The following is a 25,540-nucleotide window of genomic DNA, read 5'->3' on the forward strand; positions in this document are numbered from 1 at the left end:
ACACCTATCAGCTCCACAATCAACAGCTCAGGTTCACTGCATGAAATACTAACAATTTATTTTAAACTGATTTCCTCATGTTTTTTACAGTAACACCATGCACTTACTGGTGAAATTAAGGAGTAAATGGAAACAAATTTCATGATTTTTTCATGAATGTATGAAAATTTGGTTTAAAATGATGATAAGTGTATATGGAAACCATACTAGCATCATTTGTTTCCTTCAGAATTTGTAAGGACATCATCTCAGTATGTGGGACAAAACAAGGGATGAATATGCAGTGCGTAGGTTCCCTATGGGTGTCAGGGCATGTTGGGTTTGAGGGACATGAGGTGATAGTGGACAAGGTACATGTCTATGCAGGAAGATGTGCAAGCATCAATTGACAGGTATGGCTTCTAAATCGGATCCATTCTAAAATATTGAATAATGTATGTTGAGTCATTTTTTATATTCAAAAATAATAAAAAATATAGGCTCTTTTCTTAAATAACCTTGTATTATATTACACATCTTCAGAATGTCCCAAAGGCTTTAATGTTTTGTTTTGTTTTTTTATCTGATGCATTTTTATTTTTACTAGTGTTTACATATTTGCTGTATATTCCAATTGTACATATATTAATACAAATACTGAGAGACACATAGACCTCTGTGTTGTCATGCAATTCAGACAAACATATGAATATTGTAGAAGCTACATGGGATCATCTAGACTGAGAAAATTATAAAAGACCATGAAAGCCTCTGGGACTTTCTGAAGATGGAGGTCACACTAAATACTGACTTTACCCTCAGAAGCTGTTTAGTTCAGATATTTCTGCATGTGTGTTTCAGATTCAGATTCAAAATTCTTTATTAATCCCACAAGAAACTGTGTCACAGTTACTATATGCAAGTATAAGAAAAAGTAGCAGGGAAGAAATTATTAATTATCAGTGTGTGTGTGTGTGAGTGTGTGTGTGTGTGTGTGTGTGTGTGTGTGTGTGTGTGTGTGTCTGTGTGTGTATACAGGTACATCTCAAAAAATTAGAATATCATGAAAAAATTATATATTTTATGTCAGTCATTTCAGAAAGTGACACCCATATATTTTTGATTGATTGATTGATGTATTTATTTATTTATGTATTATATAGACTCATTAGATATAGAGTGAAATATTTCAAGCCTTATTTCTTGAAATTTTGATGGTTATGGCTTACAGATAATGAAAACCCAAAACTCAGTGTCTCAGAAAATTAGAATATTGCACAAAATCAATAAAAAAAGGATGTTTTAAACAGAAATGTAAGGCTTCTAAAAAGTATGTTCATTTCTATGTACTTAAGACTTGGTTGCGCCTCCTTTTACATGAATTACTGCATCAATGCATCGTGGCATTGAGGCGATCAGCCTGTGGCACTGCTCAGGTGGAATGGAAGCCCAGGTTACTTTGATAGCAGCCTTCACGTCATCTGCATTGTTGGATCTGGTGTCTCTCATCTTCCTCTGGACAATACCACATATATTCTCTATGGGGTTCAGGCCAGGTGAGTTTGCTGGTCCATCAGTCACAGTAACACCATGGTCATTGTACCAGCTTTTGGTACCTTTGACAGTGTAGGCAGGTGCGAAGTCCTGCTGGAAAATGAAATCAGCATCTCCATAAAGCTTGTCAGCAGAAGGAAGCATGAAGTGCTCTAAAATGTCCTGGTAGATGGCTGCATTGACAGTGGACTTCAGAAAACACAGTGGACCAACACTGGCAGATGTCATGGTAGCCCAAATCATCACTGACTATGGAAACTTCACACTGGACTTCAAGCAATATGGATTCAGTGCCTCTCTCACTCTTCCTCCAGACTCTGGGACCTTGATTTCCAAATGACATGCAAAACTGACTTTCATCTGGAAGGAGGACTTTGGACTTTCCACAGTCAGTGATGATTTGGTTATGGCATCTGCTGGTGTTGGTCCATTGTGTTTTCTGAAGCCCACAGTCAATGCAGCCATCTACCAGGACATTTTAGAACATTTCATTCTTTCTTCTGCTGACAAACTTTATGGAGATGCTGATTTCATTTTCCAGCAAGACTTGACACCTGCCCACAACTGCCAAAGGTACCAAAAGCTGGTTCAGTGACCATGGTGTTACTTCGCTTGATGGACCAGCAAACTGGCCTGACCTGAACCCTGTAGAGCGGAGACATCAAAGCGTGTCGTAACTCTCTTTATGGGTCATTCCAGAATTGGAGGACATTTGATGTCCCACCCATCAAATTTTAAATAATCCATGTACAAAATACTAAAACATGGAGTTTCTGTGTAAATTTACTCGTCCTGAGACCAAATCTAAAAAAACTGGGAGAAAAGAATGTTTGTAAATAGTTTTAAAAATACCAAATAAGTCTGGAGTACCCCCTAAAATGCCATTTTTCACTTGTCCCAACCCCCTGATGACCAAATTGAATCTCAAATAAAACAGTTAAAATGAAATTTAAATCTCTTTTTTTTTGGTATGACTAGTTTCATTGGTGTCTCTTGTAATTACGGGAACATTTTTTTTAATAAACATAATATTTTAAATAATAATTATTATGCATGGAACCTGTGTCCCACAACATGCACTCAACCCTGTTACCCATAACCTTTTAGCATGGTAGAAGAAGAAGAAAGCAGTGAATCACATGATATGCTGGAACTGACATCATCAAACAGTCTTCCAAAAGAATGGGTAGAGCAAAGGTATGTCCTCTCCTCTATTTTTCATATTTTCATAAGATTGTGAGCCTTGATTGAATGTCTCACTCTACCTCACTCAACCCTGTTACCCATATTAATAGGATAAGACAAATTCTTTTTGATTTTTTCTTTACTTATTTACATAAGTAAGTGTGTCCTCTTGGTCAGCAGTGACAGCTAGCTAAGTAGTTAGCTTCTATGCCTGAGAAAAAGCTAACATTAGTCTGGATTTACAACCCTGTTACTCACAACCCTGTTACCGTTATTAGAGTAACAGGGTTGCACTACATTAATGGGGTTGCATCTCCTCCAGTTTACTCAGACTTTACAAACTATTATTTATGGTTCCAGTCAATAATTTACATTATCTGAGATAGAATTTAGTTCATCTACATATTGTAAACACATTCCTGAATTTTCCAGACTGTATTGTTTCCTTTTATTTCCTAATGGTAGTCCAAATGGATTATGGTTGCAGCAACTACCTTGATGGGATTATTAACTTGACATAAATCAAACTATATATAAACAGTGAGTTACAATTCATAATAGGGGACACTAAATTAAGTTAGATAATTTTTTTTCTTGCAGTGTGGCCCACCATTGAGTGCTGCTGAAAAGCAGAGATGCCATCGTGCCAAGCGTGATGCTGATGTACAGAGGAGACAACAGTGTTTACTAAAAGAAAGACAGAAATGAAGGAAAGATGGAGAAACAGGAAAGAAGTTGCTTCAAAAAGACTGCAGTGAGAGAGGACAGTGTACCCAACGAAAAAAGTGGAGAGAGGCTCATAAGAGGAGTAAAGCCAGGAGAACGTTACCTGAAGGGTTAATAATGGGGGGGGGGCTTAATATCAAATACCATATTAGCCCTGATTTTCTGATGCAACAAGATGTTCTAAGCACTCCCGTGTAATTTTTTTGAAATTTTCATCCAAACCCCCCCTACCCTGAAAATTACTTTTTTAACTCTGAAAATTGCAACTTTCACAGCTTCTTCACTCTTTTGTCCGGTGCAGTGTATAAATCTGTTCATGATGGGCCATTTAATGATCTTATAAGTGCCAGATTGTATCTTAAGAGTACTTTGTACAGTGAAAAGTCTAATGTCAAGGTCATGTTGTAGGTTAAAGGTCAGCAAAATGCCTAGTTTTTTTCAAAAATTCATACCATTCTGACATTTATTAAATCTGTCCTCAGTTCTGTTCCCTCTGGTTTCCTGGTGGGATCCCCCAAGGCCTTTGGCCCTTTAAAGACACATTAGAGACTAAATATTAAAACATGTACTTTACATTTGAATTTGCCGCCATTAGTGTGGAGGAAAACACTAGCACACATTTAGGAAGGAATCACCAACACTTCATTCATTCATTCATTTTCTGAACCCACTTTCTCCTCACTAGGGTCACAGGGGTCACTTGGAGCCTATCCCAGCTACTTATGGGTGAAGGCGGGGTACACCCTGGACATGTGACCAGTTCATCACAGACTGAACATATAGAGACAAACAACCACTGTCACATTGGTCACTGTCACTATGGGTGATTTAGATTAACCAGTTAACCTATCAGAGCATGTGTTTGGATGGTGGGAGGAGCCAGAGTACCCAGAGAGAACATGCAAACTTCACACAGAAAGGTCCCACCCCCATCAACTGGTGTTAGAATGGAACCCAGGACCTTCTGTCTGTGAGGCACCAGGTCTATCCACTGCACCACTGTGTCGCCCACAACAGGACATATACATGTAAATGTCAAAGTCATGTGAAACTACTGTTTGTTCTTTTTGACATGTCTGTATGGAGAATACATGAGTGAACAGTTCTGTTTAATGTGTCTTATTGAATGGCAGTTGTTTGTGGTCAGTAGATGTGTTCTGAGGAGAGAACCTGAGCCCAACATTTGGAAGAACCCACATTAACAGCTTCATTCCATGAAATATGCATTTGGACCATTTGGGTGACCTTTGACCTATAATTTGACCCTTGACACTACACCTTTTTTAGTGCAAAGCACTCTGAAGACATGACATGTCTCACAAAAAACATTTAAGGCCCAGCATGAGCAGATTGTTACATTGTACTTCATCAAAAGTGAAGAAGGTTTGAAAGTTTCCAAAAACCCCATGTTTTCAGGGCTGAAAAAGTAATTTTCGGGGTAGGGGGTGGTTTTTGGATGAAAATTAAAAAAAAAAAAAAAAAAATACACAGGAGTGCTTAGAACATCTTGTTGCATCAGAAAATCAGGGCTAAAGTTGAATCTGAAAAATTTCTTGAAATAAGTCCCCCCATTATTATTATTATTGTTTTTTTTTTGTTTGTTTGTTTTTTTGGGGGGGGGGTTGTTATTTGAGAAACAGTGCTGACAGAAAGTATTAAAAGTTATTCAAAGAATACTTTGGTGTCTTGAGCATTTGTCACTTTTATATAATGATCTATAATCAGAAATAATGTAGCTGTTACTTCATACAACCCTGTTACCCTAATTTCAACCCTGTTACCATATCTTTTTAATTGAAAATAATCATAAATTACTTTCTCAGCTCAAAAGTGTTCAACCCATTGCCCTTTAAAGAGTTTATGTAATTATATGCAACATGTGTCAGAGTAAATATTGTAAAATAAATACTGAAATTGTTAAAGTGAAACATGCCAATATTGAAAAGTTGGACGAGACAGATTTTGAAAGTTGCTAAAATTAATTTAAATCAAGTCATATGTGAAACCAAATGGTTATTCAGAGAGAATGTTACTTTCTTTACTTGATGGAAAAGGAATTACATTTAAGAAATTAATTAATGCACTTTTTTCAGGTTCCTTAGTGTTGGTGACAGGGTTGCACCAAGTATTACAAACACCACATAAATCATGTAATAAAAATTGTACCATTGATGTGTAAGCTGAGCCAATCAAGCCTTTGATAGTTTATTACCTATTATTGATGAATATATAATGGAAAATTAGAAAAGTGAAGGTTTATTTTTCAAGAATTTTGAAGCCCAAATGTCCTCCAATTCTGGAATGACCCTTATGTTTCTCTGGGTAAGGTACGCCCCAGTACTTATGGTGAATTCCCAAGAACCCCCCTCCCAAGAAGTTTTAAATAATGACTTACCAAACCATTTTTATGTCACTACTTATAAAATATAGACTAACATCTTTTCCCAAAAGTCTGATACAACCCATGGTTGCTCACGGGTCACATACTAGAATAATATACACCACAGGTCTTAGTGGGCAGTAGTAACGTCGACCAGTAGGTGGCAAGAGTACACTGAACCGTTCATCGTCTGCTGTAATGAAGAAGAAGGTGACGCAATTACGTTCCAGACTTCCGCTGTTGTCAAGGTCTTTGGTTACTTCATTATCCAACCTGCTGGTGTTAGTGTACACGTGCATTTCAAAGTATCGATACATCTCCAGTTTTCCACACCGGCTTCGGTTAGGATGGACGGCTTCGGCTCGGACTTTTCGGCAGGAGGCTCCGGTGGTAAAATGGACACCGGGACCATTATGGAGCAGGTCAAGGTCCAGATCGCAGTGGCTAACGCTCAGGAACTGCTGCAGGTAAAACCAATGGGCTCGGATGCTAAGCTAACAGCTAACTGACCTGAGGCCAGGACAGTCACCACAGGTTTTAATTCAGCAGGATTAATGAAACAACAAACGCATATATGTCTATGATGCAAGCATCACGTCTTTGACACTGAAAACAATAGTTACTGTTACTTATTACCTGCTTCAATAATATTTTATTGCTCTCTGTTGTAGAGAATGACGGACAAATGTTTCAAGAAATGTATAGGTAAACCTGGAAGCACTCTGGACAACTCTGAGCAGGTCAGTGTGTGTAAGGATTAAAGTTAAGTTTACCCTCAGGTGGATAATCATAATGTAAATTATATAAAATATTAATATGAAATAAGCATACAGTTGAGTCAAAGATGATGCAGTGAAATATTGCACATGCGAGTTTTTTTTTGGCCAGGCAGTGTATATATATATATATATATATCCCTTATATGTTGCATATATTTCATCTGTCTGTGGTATAGAGTTTGCCTTTTGTATATTTTCAGTATTTCTTAATAGTTTTGCATATTGTCAGTATTTTTAAGTACATATTTTCTGTATAATTTTTGTGATAATTTTTATAAACGGTGTGTCTTTTTGCACTTTAAGAATCTGCTGTTAAACAAATGTTCATTGTTCCTGTAACAGTGACAGTAAAGATCTATTCTGAAAATTGGAACAGCATCCAAAGCATCCAGAAAACCTAAAAACAACAGTTGCTGGAGTGCACGTGGGACCAGTTATTTTAGTTTGCTATGATGTCCACATGTCCACAGTGATTTTTTTTTTTTTTTTTAACATGAATTTGATGTAGATGTTGCACCTGATTAATGCTCTTTTTTGTCTTCTTAGAAATGTATTGCCATGTGTATGGACCGGTATATGGATGCGTGGAACACTGTGTCTCGAACGTACAACTCTAGATTACAGAGGGAAAGAGCTCGCATGTGAACCCCCCACCCCACCTCAGACTCTGCTGACTGTTATGAGGAGCACAGCCAACCATGGAGCCCATGAGCTGTGGACAGGTGTGTCATGGCAGCGGCACATCATCAGCCCTCATCAGTGTACCACAAAGAGACAGACGGAGCCTTGCAGACAGACAGACAGAACTTTACAGATGAAAATTACCTGGTGGCCATAACAATGTCTTGGTGGACGTTTTCATTTTGCTCGGAGGAAACTGCTAAGTAAACCCAAGTTTATTTGATGATGTTTTTATGTTAGGAATAATGTTTTGGAGCATGTCCTGTTAAAAGCTGTTAACAAGTGTGTTTGTATGAGACTTGCTCCACTTCATATGGCACCGTTTTATATTGCATATTGGTATCGGCTCTGTTCAGTGCTCACTATAATCCTGAGCACAAGTGGTAGGAAAATGTGTGCATAGAATTTAAAAAAAACAACAAAAAACCTTAAAATAAAGCTTCAGTGGGCAATATTTATTTGTTTTTCAACAAGGCAAAAATTCCATACTAGCCATTATATGTATTGTAATTAAACAGAAAGGAAATTAGATTTCTGCACTTACTCTTACCTCTGTGTTCAGGCGATTTAAAAATGCAGCCAGTTTTGTTTCAGAGTGGATATAGAAACAGGTGACTGACAGCTGCAGTGTCCAATCACTGTCCAAACTGGTTGTGTCATGTCATGTGTTTTTCTATACAGATTATGTGTAAGACCAAGGACAGGGATGGGGTGGAGTTCATTTTCAATTCTTGCTTTCTTTCCCCTGATTTGTACCTCATGTAGCTTTAATGGACTGACACTAAAGTGTATGTGAGTAATTGTAGGTGTTTTCTACATTATGACTTTAAAGCTGTGTATGACTTTCGTCACAAATTTTTCATCAAATCTGTAAAACCCCAGTCATAGCCTAAGTATCACAAATTTGTAAGTCTTACTGTGATTACTCACCTGAATCTCTTCCCTCATGGTGAGCAGTTTCAAAGTGTACTCCACCATTAACACAGTATGTGTTTACAAACAGAGACAATAGGTCTCTCGGGCATTTTTGGACATTTGTCATGGGAAGCAGAGCTCTATGCAGCAGCAGTAGTGGCAACAACAAGGATGTTGACCAAGCGAAAGTGGGTGCGTGGAATTCCACTTCCCACAAAGCACGTTGCGTCAAATTTCCGGGAATGCCCGAGTGACCTACCAGCTCTGTAAACATATGGATTGTTTATGGTGGAGTACACTTCGAAATTGTTTACTGTGAGGAAAGAGATTCAGGTGCATAATCACGGAAAGACTCACGGATTTGTGATACTCGGGCTATGACTGGGGTTTTACAGATCTGATGAAAAATTGGTGACAAAAGTCATACACAACTTTAACAAAAACAGTTTGTTCACACATAACTCTACAATCGGACAAAGGACACTTTCATACCTGAAAGTGTTTTTGTACAGTTGTATACATTTAGTCTGGTTTGTTTTACTTTTTTGAACAGATGAATACATCCTGCTGTGACTATTTCCATACTCTGTCTCCCTGTTGTACATTTGTGTTGACATGAGGTTTATTTGGCAGACTGACATCTTTCATCTACCATTTGTTGTTTCTCCTGTTTTTGATGAGAATAGTTTTCCTTGACTTCTATTCTATTGGTCCAGCCACAAAATGCTTTCACAAAAGAAACTGGATCATGGTTCAGTATGATCAGAACCACCAAACAACTGTTGTCTGGGCCAGGGTTCACTCTGCCAATTTGTGTCTGTAAATTCTCATTTGTCCAGGTCATTGTTCTCAGTAGTTCTTCTCGGTTCAACTGTACTAGTGTCTCTCTTGAAAATGTTTCATCTCTCATCCAAGAGACTTCTTCAGTTCTAACACCTGGTGGGGGAAATTGGTGTTATAAACCTGGTTGGGTTTATAACCAGGTTATAAGTCTGGTTTATGTTCAAGAGCGAAACTAGTACAGTTGAACTTACAACTACCATGAAAAATCCTGCAAATTTGGTTTGGATCAAACAGAAAAGTATGACCCAGACAAGGTAGGTGTGAAAGTTTTGTGAGTGTATAATTAAGATGCACAATAAAGATAAGAGTTTTGATAAAAGCCCTTTAAGTTACTAGAACTACTCCCTTTGTTTCCAGTGTGTGTGAATGATCAGATGGAGAATAAATACAGATGTGGAGCTTGAAGGACCTGGCACACCCACAAACCATCATTGAGAATTCAAGAGTAACTTAGTGTTTTCATATGGTGTATACAACTCTTCTAAATAGTTCTATATCATAGTACACCTGGAGAACACAACCGTTCTGTCTGACCTGTTTTCTGCCCCTGTCCACAGTCGTGGGTTTGTTTTGTGTTCACTAAAGATGAACTACTGAACCAAGCTCCGTTTTGTGTGTACAGTTTGTCATATGTCTGGGAGCAAAACCAATCCTTTTTTAACCTGTTCAGTTTGTGTATGGGAGTAAGAGCCAAAACAAGCTTATGAACAATATTTGATGTGCATTTGGAGATGCGATTGTAAGCAAATCAAGAAACCAATAAAATAATTTGCCCTGTTGGTGGTGTTTTTATGTTTTTTATGAAAAAGAGTGCATGAGAGTTAATGTTACGTCTGTAGAACTGACAAAAAATATTGTTCCACCACTTTTTTTTTTTTCATATATTTCCCCAGAAAATCCACCTTTGAGAAACCATTGTTGCTGTGCCTCTTTTGCATCTTATTTTGTGATAAACACCAAAAAGACAAGGAAATGCACCAATAAATGAGCCACATATATTCTGAACCCACACAAAAACATCAAAAAAGAACACAGCGCCAGGTATGTTTACAGGTCAGGAAAATAAATAACTGAAATAAATACTCTGAATGATGTATGTAGTAGAATATCCATACACTAGTCCTGAATTCTCCCTTATTTGGTCAGTACAAGTTGAAGGAGGATTGTCCCAGTTCAAATGATACCACAGTATGTCAAACAGCACCCATGACCCCGAGGTCACACAGGTCAATACTGTGGAAAATGACTGTGTGTTTGTGTTGACTGTTTTTGACCATGACTTGAGTCCTTGTACAGTACGGTTGTCTGGAGACCACATGTCTGCATAGGTTATCATTTCTTTGTAGAGTTGCATCTTCATAAAGGCACATGTGTAGATATCCACTTCCTCATAGAAGTCACTCGAGTATATACACCTGGATAACCTATTCTCCCACATCCGTGTCCCCAGCTGGTCACTCCCGCTATAAACCACTGGGCTGAGTGTTGACGGCAGGTCAGCGGTCCTCCAGAGTCTCCCTGTAAGGATGGACAGAGGGGTGACAAGAGTTTGGACAACTGGAACACTTCCTTTTTGTGTCAGATTTGCTCCTCTACAATAGCGATAGTTCTCCTGGGACTCCCCATAATTTTTCACACCATCCATACATCTTTGCCATTATTAATAACACACATTTGTTCCCCAAACTAAAACCTGAAATCAGTGCAAACCACTCTTATTTGATGAACATTCATCTGACGAATGGCATTGCTTCTTTGTAAAATATAAATTAAAAGCACATACAAACACTGAATCATATCTACTTCAACAAGGTCTCCCAGTTACCACCAACACTAAGCAGAAAAAAAATGTAATTGACATACTTTCTAAAATATAGGGTCCCATGAAGGTTTGGGCTGCAAAGATTAGTCCACAAATGGTCCACGGTAAAATTAGCTGACAACTAATTTAGTTGTCGACAGGTCATTATTGCCGTCATGCACTTTTGTTAAAGGAAAAATGTTTATTTTATTGCTGCTACAATATTTGTTGAATATTGAATTGAATATTAGTTTAACAGACTTTGTTATCCATTCTATTGTCACCAAATGTTCCTGTTAAAGGAAAGAAAATGCATTGCTGTAATAAATATAAATAAAAGCTATTGTTTTTTTTGTTTTTTTTGCAGTTAATCTGACTAATTGAATAGTGGTTACAGTAGTCTATTACTAGTCAACTCTTGAAATAGTGATTGGTTGCAGCCCTAACGGAGGCATCACATGAGCTGAAAAAACATCTACATAAATAATGATAACAATCTGATGATATAGAAAAAGCACAAAAATTCACCAGTGTTCAGAAAATGAAGTGATGCTCAGAATTTCCAGGAGAAAGAACATCAGACCCTGCTGCATGCATCCTCACACTCTTCACATAAGGTGCCCGAGTCTAATAGTAAGTGAAATGTTGAAATCCAGTCTCACAAGGTCCATCATATCATGAAAGTCTTTTCACTGTGAGGGAGAGGAGACTTGGCCAAACATGCTGATATAAATGATATATTGGTTCATCAAAAACTGTTAAATACCATAATAGATATTCTGATACAAATGTGTTTGTACATTAACCATGCTTAGATTTTTCTTGGGCCTCTTGAGGATTTAGAGACTTTGTGTGTGGTCAAGGGTTGTGGGTCATCACCCAATAAATGTGAATACAAATGTTACTTGACATAAAAAATGTACATTCATGTTCATATAGTTTTAGATGATTACACCCTGAGTTTGTCAAGGACGTGGACACAAAGAAACACAAATGCTGTTTTGATTGTTGATGGTTTGTATCATTTTGATCTTGTTATATCTTTTACAATGATTATGTCATTTTCATCATTTTCATCTTTTAATTTTTCCACTGTTGCATCTTTTACATTGTTGTTTTCTTTTTGCATCATTTTTGTCGTATGTTTTTGTATAGCTTTCATCTTGTTATATCTTTACATCTTTTCTTCCAAGAGTTCATACAAGTTTTCTTTTTAAAACCATCAGTTGGAATGTCATATGTTGCTGTAGTATTCTAGTACAGTATTTACTGTATTTCACCATGACAAATGGAGACCAAATAAAAACAGCTTTATGACCCATTTTAGGAATTAGCATAACTACCATAGACACAGGCCATACCTGTGAACAAAATCCTTAGGGATCAACTCCACATTTTAGAATTGACCTAAAATTTAATCTGTTTTGAAGCTCTCCACATTGATTTTAAAATTAATTTGGTTTAGGATGTATCCAAAGTATCTGAGCCTTAAAATAGTCAGGATAGCCCTGTTGGAAATGGATGGCTTTTTTTTTTTTTTTTTTTTTTTTTTTACAGTTTAAAAATAATAGCTATTCCCAAACTTTTCACAAGTTTTGCTGTGTGATTTGTGTGTGTGTGTGTGTGTGTGTGTGATGACTGTCATGGCAAGTTTACATACAGTCCATATTACATATAAGTTTGGTTGAACTCTGTATTATATGAGACTGGGTTTTATTCCTGTTAGACAAATGATTGTTTTGCGTTCTGTGTTTGGTCTAGGACACAGCTTTCTCACAGGAGTTTCTCACAGAAGTTATCTCTTCCAGACATTCCATTCTAGCACAGGAGATATCATTGTGACACAGAGAGAGCATGATTTTTTAAATTAGTTTTCATATGAGACAATGACGACTGTAATTTCTTGTATACTCATGCAGACAGCCTCTGTACAATCGTACCTTGGAGCTCCAATTAAAATTATACTGAAAAGACACTGACTGTATGAATTGACCATTTCTTATTTTGAGGATGAATGAATAGAGTATTATTTTTTCCATAACATGACGTACACGTTGAAGTTCATACAGAAGCTGAACATTTAGAAGAAGCAGAATCATTAACATGTTGAATCTTAATATTTGTCATTTGCATATAGCATGCACTTATTTACCTGTTTATTTATCATTTTTATCGCTGTTACTTATTTACCTGTATGCTTTAATACTTCAGTTACAAGTGCAAAATCATTAAGGCTGAGTGAGGTGGCTGCAGAGAAAGACACTGTGGGCACAAGGAGAATGTCAGTTGGAAAGCTGCTGAGATGCCAGGTGCTTTGACCGAGACAGGAATGCATGCGGGTTTCCTTACATAAGAAGATTACAGTGAGGGAGCCGGTGAGAAGGGGAGCTCTGTATTTTTAGGAAGGAAAGTCCACTCGCTCCTATCAGATGAGCACCGTAAGTGCAGCGATGCCGCTTTAAAAGCAACACTTACAGTAAAGTACCAGCAACACATCCACACTCAGATTTGTGCCTTAATAATATATAGTATAGCTGATATTGTAAAACCACAGTTCGTTAATATGCTTTTTGTGGACTTGGAAGTGTCTGAAGTGTAAAGAGAAACACCTTTTTGTGACCTGGTTAAACACCCAGAGACCATGATCACAGCTACGGCCCCATTTCTCAGAGCGTCTTATCATTTGCATAATCTCCATCTATAATCTGAGTGCTCAAATGCTGCCAAAATGGTACCACCCAGGTCCCCCTTTAAAGTAAGGTGTTTGTGTCATCTGTTACACTGCACTACATCTTACCAGACAGGTGTCCCTCCCTCCTTCCATGTAACCGGCACACATCATGCTGGGAGTCAGCACATTCCCATACGAGTGCTCACAGTCTGCTTGGTCAATGATGTTCACTGCTGCTTTCTGCAATAGGTTTGTCAAGGAACCTGTGGAGAGCACAAAGTTATTATTGATATATTACAAACTACTTTAATGGGCAACCCAAAGGTCCCTGTAGCCCACAATGCACTATGATACAATGAAAGTTGTTATTGTCCAAAATATAAAATTTAGGAGGATGTAATTGCTGAAATAGAATGCAATATTTATCATTATGTTTTTATTAGTGTACAATCACTGTTTCTGATATCTTAGATTAAAGGGTACCTTTCATTGGTATCTATTTCCAAAGATCACATATAATCCTAGCGGTTCCATCAGGTAACTTATGTCATATCCCATTGCCAAGTATGTTGTTGAGTACAAAGTCCCTGCTCCATCAGTCAGAGATGGTCAGAATTTCTTCCTTCACGGGCTGTTCCAGCACTGATACTAACCTAGACTGGTTGTATTGTCCTATTACGTGGGCTGAGATGGACTGGTCACTGACCCTGTGCAGCAGACACCAGTCTAAGATGACACATTATTGGCCAGTGCTGGGTCGCATCTCTAGGACAATTGTCGAGTGCAAAGCTTACAGCTGCACAAACTACAAGTACCAACACGTACTTTAACTCACTGACTGCTGCTTGTTTATTCGTACTCATCACCTGGAATCAACTACGGTATGTCACTTACAGCCAGCGGCTGCTCCCCATAGTTTCTGTCCCTGCCCGTAATTCACCTAATAAAAAGGTTCAGTGTAGTACATTTATGGTGATTTTTTACTGAATTTGCGCCTCTTTTGCTTATAAGTAAAACAAAAAGCAGAGTTAATGTGGCAAACATGACCAGTACAGGTACATTTTAATGTCGTATCTACAAAGGGGCTCACCAAATCCTCCCTGTAGCAACGTGTTTCTATATATACGGTATACAGCTCTGACATTTTTCCACTGATTTTTGGAATTTAACGTCGGAGTATCATTGAAAGTGGATTCTAAATCCCTAAATGTCACACACTGTTTAGAGCAGAAAGCTGATTACTGGAGCAACAAAAGCCCACAAAGTTTTGTGGCTTCTGGATTCCCTCTGCATCACATCGCCCATTACACATATGGACTACAACTTCTCTGCTAGTGGAGTAACATTTCAGAAGTTGGTGGTGATTTAAAATCAATTCTACGAACATTCAGAGTGTTGAAGACAATACCCACACATTTAAGAAACTGATAGGACACTATAATGTCTGACCTGTTATGTACTTGTAGGCATCCTGTCAGCAGATTTACACATCCCTTTTATCACTGTGGTCTATGGGGAGAATAAATTTGTGCCACTGAGGTTTTTTTCCCCAGCACAATACAGTGAGGGTCCTCAGAAAGAAATGCCATGAGTTCTGAGTGGTGGCGCTGTATCTAGTTCTCTTTATACATTCATAATTTTGAAGCCAGGAGTTTGCCTTTTAGCAACAAAGAGCTGCCAGAGAGTGAGGGGTGATAATGGGTGAGTTACTGCTAAACACAATCTTACTGACATGGTGAAACAGTAAACTTCACTGTGTTATTCAATGGATAACTCATCCACATTCAATGGACTAATAAGAATTAGTTTAACTTATTGACCACAGTAACAGGCAAGCTGTCTGTCATGAAAGAAATATTTTATTGAATAAAGAGAAGCTTGTAACTAGAGGTGAGCTGTCCAAGGACACAAACATAGGAACAAAGTCTACTGTTCACTCTGAAATCCTATTAAAGCAGCAATATCTTAAAGTTGGACACCTGAACAAAATTAAAGTAGTAACAACAGAAAGACTCTTAAAATACACTTAATACATGTTAGAGAGAAGTTCAGTGTATATCTCATTTGCTTTGGAAAAAACAGATCTGATCATATTTAGGTTCACATATTGTAGTGGGCCAAATCAGAATTAAAATGATCAGATTGTATGTTATGTGTGTATATAGTATTATGAAAAAACAGACAGGACTGAGTCATACAAGTTTTAAAAAATCTGATTTAAGCCACCTTTCCTGCAGAGTGAATAGAGTGAATACAACAGCTGCAGAATACTGCCTCTAAAGCTGTAGTTGATATTAAAATAAACATCTCTCACCTCCTTCCCTCATGGATCCCCAACCTGTGATGTAGCACTCAGCATTCTTTAGGAAGCGGTGGACCGGTGAGGGGAGACAGACTGACTGGATGGTGTAGGACATGGGGGCTGGGACTGTCAGCTCCAGCAGAGCCACGTCATGATCCATGCTGGTGCTGTTGAAATTTGGATGGATAATGACCTTCTGGATGGGGATGACCAGGGCTCCTACCCCGGAGCGCAGCACAGACCCCAGGCTCACTGCCCAGTTACTGGGGCCAGGGTCACTGAGTGGGTTACAAGTGCAAACAAGTTCACTGCTGTTCTGAATGTAATGCGAAAACAATACTTGAAATGCTATCCACAAAAATCCTGCTAATATCAGTACCTCTTGAAACAGTGTGCTGCAGTCAGCAGCCATTTGCTGTGAATAAGTGTGGTGCCGCAACGGTGAAGCTTCTGGTACTGAAGACTCCCGATCCAAGGCCACTCCCCTCTCCGAGCTGTTACTCCACCCACAATCCTATGGGAACCCAATGCAGGACGCACACCACAATCTACAACAAACCACACACCTTATAGACATTTCACTTAAAATTACTTAAGTGCTCTTTCTTCTGCTTGAAAACTCACTGCAGTTTCTTTCATCGGCCTCATTGGGGCAGTCGGGGACTCCGTCACACTCTGGGTTCACTTTGCTGATGCATGAAGTGGAACTACACTGGAAGTTTCCACTGCAGTTTAAAACTGAACAATGTGATTTAAATAATTTAGTTAGTTTTTGTTTTCTTTAAGTATAGTTATTCTTGAATATAGAAGCTAGCAGTCAAAAGATTAATTGGTAAACTTAAGTAAAAATGAAAATGACAATAAGTGATGTAATACAAAGATTAACAAAAATCACAGGTATAATCAGTGTTAATAATATATGGTGAACATAGACAAAATGACTTAGCACAATATGGAACCTTTTCTAACCCTCCATAAAACATAATTGATTCTTTCATCATATCCTTTTTGGCTTGTGTTAAATACACACCTTCTGTAATAACCAAATAAAAAAAATTAACTAAATAAGAACTAAACTTGTCAATTCCTCATAATACACATATTGATAAAACTGTTCATACACTTGTAAACAAGAACAGCATTGAAATGTAAAACTAAACTGAAATATAAATTAGTGAATATTTGAGAACTCTTGACTCCACTGTGTTTGTGATATTATATATTATTCGATCACAAAGATGTGACTTAAATTTGTTTCTGTTTTAACAGCTGATGAGCATAAGACTGACCATAGGGAGGGTCATTACCAGGTAATGTTGGTTCAGATAACAAATCCATAGTGTCTGTCCCGGGGACGCTGTTAACCGTCCCTCCTGGAACAGTAACGGGCACCGTGGGATCATACAAGCTGTTTTCATGGACCGCTGCAGGGTCTGTGTGACTCAAAATCCAGTTGCGGAGCCTGGTTATCCGCGAATATACCCCAGGTCTGTTGATCTGAGCACAGCCCACACCCCAGCTCACCACCCCTGCCAAGAAGAACCTCCCTGGGGCTCCCTCACACACCAGAGGCCCCCCAGAGTCACCCTGCATGGAAAACACAACACCCTTTATTATTTTATAACTAAGTCTATGGTCACTGTCCTTTAGAAAACCTTCTTCATTGATTATTCTGTGGCTACTGCAGTTCTTAATGTAAGCAGTGCAAAGTTTAATGTGCAGTTCACCTTGACAGTTCACTATTAATGAAGTGCCAAAGTTTTAGTCCAATGTATGTTCATCCTGTGGATGACACCAGACACCTGTCATATCAGTCTCCTCCTGACTTCCCTTTGATGGATTTCATTGTCAACAAGGCCTCCGATATCTAAAAATTGTCAATAATCCCTCTGATAAAAATTAAGAGCTGAGGGGTGTCTCTTATGTCGTTACTTTCATCCAGTGCTAATGAATATAACTGAAATGACTCAGGTTTTTTGATTAACTTGCTAAGTTCTACACGAGGAGACACTATCCTGTTGATAAACTCATATGTTCAAATTTGTTTTTGCGGAGAAATACTTACTGGCTTTAGATGATTTGAATGCCAGCAAATAACTTGCCTTGGTGGTTAACTCTTAAATAGTCGTTTGTTGGAGGATAATATTTTTCTGAGTCTGTAAACTGGCTCCAACCTCTGAGCAGTAGCCTGTTCTTTGACAGGTTGCTAGTGTAGTTGGCATGACTGGATGAAAAGTGCCAGCTGATACTGTATTCTTTGAAAACTGTGTACAGACTTTGATTGGACTTCGATGAAATAATATTGAGTGTCCACACCTTACTAAACACTCAGCACTCACTGTCGAGTTTTCTTTTATTTGGTCCACTCATTGTTACAAAAGGATTAATGTGGGGTCAAAGGTGAAGACCAGAGTCCAGCAAAGGTCAGCTATGTCTGGAGTGCGTCATCTAGTGGATCAACTAAACAGACGGCTATTGCAGGAAAAAGGTCAAATGAATTAGGGGTTTTCTATAATTTGGACAACTTTCTACCAATATTTGATGGGTTAAAAAGGCTGTATATGACCCGCGGGCTGTACTTCTCCCATGTCTGGATTAGAGGGTACAAATTTTAAAAATGACCAATATGACTCCTGGTCAAAAGTAGTTTTGGAGATGAGTTCAGTTTAATCAATCAATCAATCAATCAATCAATCAATCAATCAATCAATCAAATTGTATTTATATAGTGCCACATCATAACAAAAGTTATCTCATGACAATACATTTAGAGCTGGTCTAAATCAGACTCTCCAAGTCTCTTCTGTATTTACTGATGAACACTATGAAGTCCTTGTCTCTTGACTGTGAGTCGATCATTAGTTAAATTAAAGCTGTAATGAGTGGCTAGACCAAGTCTTTGCTGAAATGGAATGCTTCTTTTTGTCATACTACCTTGCATTACCATGTTGCAGTGCAAAAACAGAATCAACAACCTACCAAGGGTGGGACTGATGTAAACACAGTTTGGACCTTAAATATAGCTTCAAAATACCCAGATCACTGGTGTATGTAAACACACCATCCCTCAAGACAGGGATCTCTTGTAACGAAATTATGTAAAATAAGACCTCATACTATTGTATCTACCTTATGTCAACTGTGTTCTGTCTGAAAAGAGAGTCAGTCTGGTATCAGCACTGACCTGACATGAGTCCACCTTGCCCTGCAGAAATCCAGCACACATCATGTTGTGAGAAACAGCACCTCTGTACACAGATGATTTATTGCACATCTTTGTGTCAATGATCTTCACCACAGCCTTCTGCAGAGTGTGAGGAATCTCATCTGGGTTAAAGTGGAGCACAGGATAAGTGTTACACACTATACATACTGATCATATCCCGGCATGCAGTCCTGCTGCACAGCAAGAGATTATTCAACATGTATTTCATTATGGACAATATAAACACAACATACTTTATGTTTTGTCAAGTGGACATCAATTCATTTGTAAATTTACGTGGATTCCTCATGTTCAGACTACAACACTTTCAAGAAAAAGTTGAAAGAGGGGCAATTTAGTTCAAATAATGAGTTAAAATACTGAAATAACAATGTGGTTTAAAACAGGTCCAGTGATTTGAACAGATGATCAGAAACATGTTACGGTCAAAAAGTAGCATCCAGAAAGGGTCCTGTCCTTAAGGGGCAAAGGTGGGCAGAGGACCATCAGTTTGACAACAAATAAATGAAAAAAATATTAGAATTCACAAAAAATTTTCCTCCAAGAATGACAGGAAGGGATTTGGATATGTTAGCCTCCACAGTGAAGAATCGAATGAAAAGACTGAAAGAATCTGGATGGATTTCAGCGCGAAAGGCAAGTCTTCAAGTTACAGTAGTACATCTAGAACCATCCTTCAACTAGACCTGATAAAACCACATGGGTCTGGATTACTATGGAGAACAAATGGTATTTTAAACGTTACTGAGTCAAAAGGAAGCCTCATTTCAGAGATAATCACTGATTATTGTATTGTATTATACCCAAAAAATGTTGATCTGCTTACTAAAAACTTTATTTTATGAATAAATGCTATCTGAAACCTGTAGTTGATAATATTAATTGATGCCATTGTATTAGAACATGCAAAATTATGATCACTTTCCAGTGCTACCTGGTCTACTTCATGTCCCAGTAATATCTTGATTGGTTGCTGGTTCTACATGCTATCCTTGCAGGCACACTCACGGTCAAACTGGCTCAATGCTCCCCATCCAGACACCACACAGCTCTGACCAGAAGCAAAGACATGAGATGGGGACGGCAAGCAGATGGGCTGGATGTAGGGGCTGAAGGTAAGAGGAGTTTCCAGCTCCAGAACAGTCACATCATGGTCCGTCGTCATAGGGTTGTAGTCCGGAGACACAATCAATGACTTGATGTTAATTAATTTGGACTCGGGCTCCTGACCACTCACCATTATGGTCCCTACCAGTGCTTTCCACTCTCTGGGGTCCACTTCGCTAAAAGTAGAAAAAAGCAGAGGCATGACAGGAGTAGTTCTGTCATCACGTTAGAGCTTTTCGAACAACTCTTGAGTCCTTTACTGCCTACCTTTCAAAGCAGTGTGCTGCACTGACCAGCCAGCGTTCACTGATGATGGAGGCACCGCAGCTATGACGCCCACGCAGCCTCAAACTGACCTGCCACGGCAGCTCCCCCATCCGAGCATCCTCACCACCCACAACCCGACTCCCCATGGCAGGACGGGTCCCACAGGCTGACACCACAGGTAGTGTATGTAAGTCAAATTGGGAAGTTGAAGAGTGGAGAGAGGTGAAGAGAGAGAGAAGTGGAGAGTTATTTCTCTGAAACGTTAGTTTACATTTACTGTGTTTCACTTTTGCAAAATTATTTGCTCTCCACATCAGGGTTTCTAAACCTTTTTTGTTTGGGGAACTGTTTTTTACAAAACACACCATCCTGATCGAATTCAAAATACACTAGGTCTAATTGGCTGTTACTGGCTATTTTTAAAAAGACATGTAACCCTCAAAGACCCCAATATCCACTGTCGACCTAAAACATCTACTGATGTAACTGTTTAATACCTGTTGATCCACTAATCCTATCATTACTAGCATTACAGCTAACTGACTCTGTAAAGCCCTTTGAGATAACCTTGTTGTGATATTGGGCTATACAAATAAAGTTGAATTGAATTGAATTGAATTACATGTAAATAATTGGTGTAAAATACAGTTTGTCATCTTTTCATGGTCATCAGATATGACCCATTTGGACTTCAGAGGCTCCATAGTGAATGTGGAAACACTGTCATCTTCTACAACATTGATTAATCAGTAAAAGCCATGGAGTTTGATCAATCACAGTGAATAGAAATACTGGATTTCTGTTCAATTAACGATAGATTTTGTTGAAAAAGTCACTTTTTACACATCTTTTCTGATTTCATATAATAACCTTAGAATTTACTTTGAGCCTTTATGAACATCGATATGATCATTTAATTAAATATAGGAAAATATATGATTTTCACTGAAAAAGGCAAAATGCAGAGGGTAATATTATAATAAATTGTGATAAATCACTTTGGAAAGACATTTGGAAGTAGTGACAAAAATAACTGTGGGTCTTTAAAGGGTTAAACATCATTTGATAATATTATCTTTAATATGTAATAAATGTATTACTTTTACAACATATACTGTATATATTTCATAAGTCAAATAAAATAAATGCATTATTATGAAACTGCACTTCTCAAACTCTGTCAGGCTGAGACCACAGAAAAACTATTTTGTCTCTTCTGGATACAAATAGTCAAAAATACATTGTGAATTGCATAACAGACTCTCCTATCCTCCAAACAATGGCAAATTAAATGAACTTTGCTTGAATGACTGAACTTATATCAGGGATTGAATGTATTTTACTCCATCCGGTAAACACAACAAACTTTGGCAAATAAACCCTGGGAAAAGCAGAGATGAGGTGATGGGATATTCCGTTTAGTCTCCCTTCATTAGTAAAACAAACTGAATGTAAGCAGGCCTTTGATGGTAGATATAATGTTATGAGTAGAATTATATGATTTCATATTGTTCATATTGTTATATGAACAATATGAATATTCAGTGCTTTTTAGAAAGGACACTCCTATACAGTATTTGCTCCCAAAGCTGATATTTCATATGTAATAACAGACTTATACAACAAAAATCTGATTTAACTGTATTGTTTTTTGAATTAGTTGATTTCATAATTCAAAATATTACTGATGACATGTAACAGTGACAAATCAGTGTCTGCAGTTAAATTTAGACGTTGATATGCAGTGGAACCCAGTGAAGCCAGTGTGTTTTATGAACAGACGACACTGAGGACAAGGATGAAGACAATAACACAACTGTGATATATAGTTTGTTCATTCATGCACAAACAGACTCTTCTCATGTGAGTCCTAATGAGTAACTGTAATTTACTAGTTTTAGACTGTGATTCCCCAGAGAAAAAAGGCATGAGGAAACACTATTTACAGCTATTGTTTGTAAGTGGTATTTATCAGGAAAGACAAAAAAAGGATAAGATAACTTTAATAATAAAGGAGATGGTCACCACAACGAGCTTCATCAGATCCGTCACTGCAGTCTTCAATGAAATCACACTCTGGATTTAATTTGGTGAGACACTGTTTATTGTCACAAGTGTAGGTATGGTCAGGACACTTGGCTGGAGATGGAAAATGAACACAACAGTAGGTTAGAGTGAGCAAACGGTAGATCAACAGTATTTCTTGCTGTTTTCATATAGGGCCAGATCTACTAAAGATTTGCGTGTATTAAAATGTGTGCAAACTCATTGCACACGCAAAAAATGTACGAACTGATTTACTAACAGTGCGCACTAAGGGTTGTGTCTTTCAAGGGTGCAAAATAGCGCACCTGATCCAGTTAGTACATTTGCCACAATGAATATGCAATATGGGGCATTGTGCGTATGGTGGGAGGAGAAAATGTACATATATTAATTTAGCACACGCAGAGTGATTTATCAAACCCGAAAGCAATTTTGTTCATAGAAGCTGTGTATTTATTTAACACGTCTCGAAAGGAGGTGCAAACTGTTTGGATGCAGAATTGCGCACACATGGAAGTGGTTAGGAGACATTGAAATGATGAAACGAGATGCAGAGAACCCATTTTTCACCCTTGTGTGAACATTTTTGGAGTGATAGAAGAAAAAATAATTAAGATGTATGCACCCCACCCCCCACCCCCCAGACACACACACACACACACACACACACTTTACGGGACTCTTTTCCACTCCTGATGATTGTGATTAAAAATACGCACCAACATTAGGCTACAGTGGGACAAAATTATATGCGCCTGACAGTCATTCAATCCAACTACTCTTCCCCCCCCCCCCCCCACACACACACACACACAATGAAAAATGAATGAATGAATGAGTCATGCAATACCTTCTGTGACAAAACTCCTCCAACATCACATTTCTGTGTGTCTGAATCATTCAGCGCACAGTTACCATTAATGCTGGTGTATCCCAGAACAGTTTTTCCAGCGTATTGTCTCCAGTAGCGCACACAAAACCCTCATTTAAATAGGGTGGTCTCCATGACTTTGCACCTGTTGTAATTTGCGCAAGCAATCTTTGTAAATATCCCGCAAACCGCGGTTAAACCCCACACGCAAAATTCTAGATTGCATAAGCAAATTACTACAAATTGGGATCTTCATAGATATGGCCCACAGTGTATAAAGAACACAAACTGTTAGTGCTGTGGACTCAGGTACACCACTGAGAATAAACATCATTAACCCTCAAAGACCCAAACAACCACTGGCAACCAACATCATCTACAGATCTATAATATTTAATACCTGTTGATCCACTAATCCTATCAATGCATGTAAATAATTGGTGTAAAATACAGTTTGTAATTTTTTCATGGTCATCAGATATGACCCATTTGGACGTTCAGAGGCTCCGTAGTGAACACAGAAACACAGTCATCTTCTACAACATTGATTTACCAGTAAAATGGAGTTTTAAAAAAATGGAGTTGGATCAATGGCAGTGGATGGAAACATTGGGTTTATGTTCAGTTATTGATATTTACCTCTGCCAAGGAACGGCAGAGGTTATGTTTTCATCTGGGTTTGTTTGTCTGTTTGTTTGTCTGTCTGTTAGCAAGATAAAAAAAGTTATGGATGGATTTTGATGCAATTTCAGGACATGTTGATACTGGCACAAAGAACATATGATTAAATTTTGGTGGTGACTGGGGTTAAGTCATTGTTTTTTTTCAGTTTTCTCTGTTTCTGATATAATAACCTTTCAATTTACTATAAGCCTTTATGAACATCTATATGATCAGTAAATTAAATTTAAAAAAAATACCTGATTTTCACTGAAAAATGCAAAATACGGAGGATAATATTTTAATAAATGGTGATCAATCACTTAAGAAAGGTCAGAAAGAGACAAAAATGATTTGGGGACTGCCACAAAACTAGCACTGGATCTTTATGAGATAAATGGCAATTACTAATCATCAAAATGTTGGTTATTATAAAGGGGTTACACCTGAATATATTCTTCTCTGTGAAAAAAACTTAAATGTAAGAATAAATCAGCTGACTCCACCAATGTCTTTGGTTAAGAACACTTGTTGAAAATTTTGAATTTTCAACAAGTGTTTGAATTTTGAGTTGAAAATTTTACAATGTTTTCCCCCTGAAATCACAAAAGGGTTCCAACATTACTGCACATGCTCAACTACCAAAATATTGCAATAGTGGCCCAGAGATTATAGCGAATAAATCCCTACTCAGCACCTTAACCCTCTATAAACCTATGGGAAAACCTTGACATGGTTTTAAATGACAGACTTTTGAGGTTGTTATGACAGAAATGCCAAAACCAAAATACAGGGAATAGTACTTGTGAAAAGCTGTGAATCCATTTTCCCACATTTTGCCGTGAACATGACGACCTTGATATAGGACAATAAGTTATGACTATAACATTTATTAACCCATTAGGCGCTGGAGTGTTTTTTACCTCCACCAAGGAGGTTATGTTTTTGCCAGTGTTGGTTTGTCCGTCTGTCTGTCAGTCCGTGTACAAGATAACTCAAGAAGTTATGGATGGATTTGGATGAAAATGTCAGGAAATGTTAATACTGGCACAAGGAACAAATGATTAAATTTTGGTGGTGATTGGGGGTGGGGGGGTGGGGGCGCCACTGATCTGCCTTGGCAGAGAGAAGAAAGCATGAACAAAATATTGTATACCACATTCGCACAAATAATATCTGTAACAAATAATACCAGTAACAAATTCACACAACATCAGCTGTTCACATTAATCTGCTGTAACAGAGTGAACAAGGCAAAGAGAATGAGGTGAGTAACACAGGCATGCAACCGCAACCGCACTCCCTCCAAGGATCAGGGACCGACCAAGAGGGCACCAAGGCCCAGCCAACCAGCAGACACCATAGAGAGGGGGGATCCAGCCCGCCTCCCTGAAAGGTGACAGTGCACCCGCCCCAAAGATGGTCGAGGGAGGCCCCCGCCAGAGGCCCCACAGCAGCCTAGCACAGGCCCCAGGGGGCCAGGGATGCCAGCCGCCACCCCCCCGCCGAGGGCTGGCCACCCAGGGGCAAGCGAGGCACCGGTCCCC

The 25,540-nt window shown here is 38.3% G+C and overlaps 2 protein-coding genes across 2 annotated transcripts in view; one reads left to right on the top strand and one right to left on the bottom strand.

Moving 5' to 3' along the window:
- Window positions 1-6,038: 6,038 nt before the first annotated feature.
- Window positions 6,039-7,717, top strand: timm13 (translocase of inner mitochondrial membrane 13 homolog (yeast)). Its single transcript, XM_030132137.1, has 3 exons — window positions 6,039-6,291; window positions 6,496-6,564; window positions 7,150-7,717. Exons 1-3 carry the CDS (start codon window positions 6,172-6,174, stop codon window positions 7,246-7,248), a joined length of 288 nt encoding a protein of 95 aa, XP_029987997.1. The 5' UTR covers window positions 6,039-6,171; the 3' UTR covers window positions 7,249-7,717.
- Window positions 7,718-7,960: 243 nt separating this feature from the next.
- The window catches only part of tmprss9 (transmembrane serine protease 9), a 31,442-nt gene continuing 13,862 nt past the window's right edge, over window positions 7,961-25,540 (bottom strand). Inside the window, exons 7-16 of the mRNA XM_030132077.1 lie at window positions 22,442-22,555; window positions 20,417-20,582; window positions 20,051-20,325; window positions 19,001-19,143; window positions 17,124-17,403; window positions 16,441-16,554; window positions 16,196-16,364; window positions 15,829-16,094; window positions 13,641-13,777; window positions 7,961-10,560 (exon numbers count right to left, since the gene is read on the bottom strand). Of these exons, the coding sequence (XP_029987937.1) occupies window positions 10,399-10,560; window positions 13,641-13,777; window positions 15,829-16,094; window positions 16,196-16,364; window positions 16,441-16,554; window positions 17,124-17,403; window positions 19,001-19,143; window positions 20,051-20,325; window positions 20,417-20,582; window positions 22,442-22,555 (1,826 nt within the window). The 3' untranslated portion in view covers window positions 7,961-10,398. The remainder of the gene's footprint in view (window positions 10,561-13,640; window positions 13,778-15,828; window positions 16,095-16,195; window positions 16,365-16,440; window positions 16,555-17,123; window positions 17,404-19,000; window positions 19,144-20,050; window positions 20,326-20,416; window positions 20,583-22,441; window positions 22,556-25,540) is intronic.

This window comes from Sphaeramia orbicularis, chromosome 4 (assembly GCF_902148855.1).
Source record: "Sphaeramia orbicularis chromosome 4, fSphaOr1.1, whole genome shotgun sequence".
Lineage (NCBI taxonomy): Eukaryota > Metazoa > Chordata > Actinopteri > Kurtiformes > Apogonidae > Sphaeramia > Sphaeramia orbicularis.

Coding starts and splice junctions, on each gene's coding strand:
- timm13 (XM_030132137.1), top strand. CDS start 6,172: ATGGACGGCTTCGGCTCGGACTTTTCGGCAGGAGGCTCCGGTGGTAAA. Junction 6,292..6,495: donor ACGCTCAGGAACTGCTGCAG/GTAAAACCAATG, acceptor TCTCTGTTGTAG/AGAATGACGGACAAATGTTT. Junction 6,565..7,149: donor CTCTGGACAACTCTGAGCAG/GTCAGTGTGTGT, acceptor TTGTCTTCTTAG/AAATGTATTGCCATGTGTAT.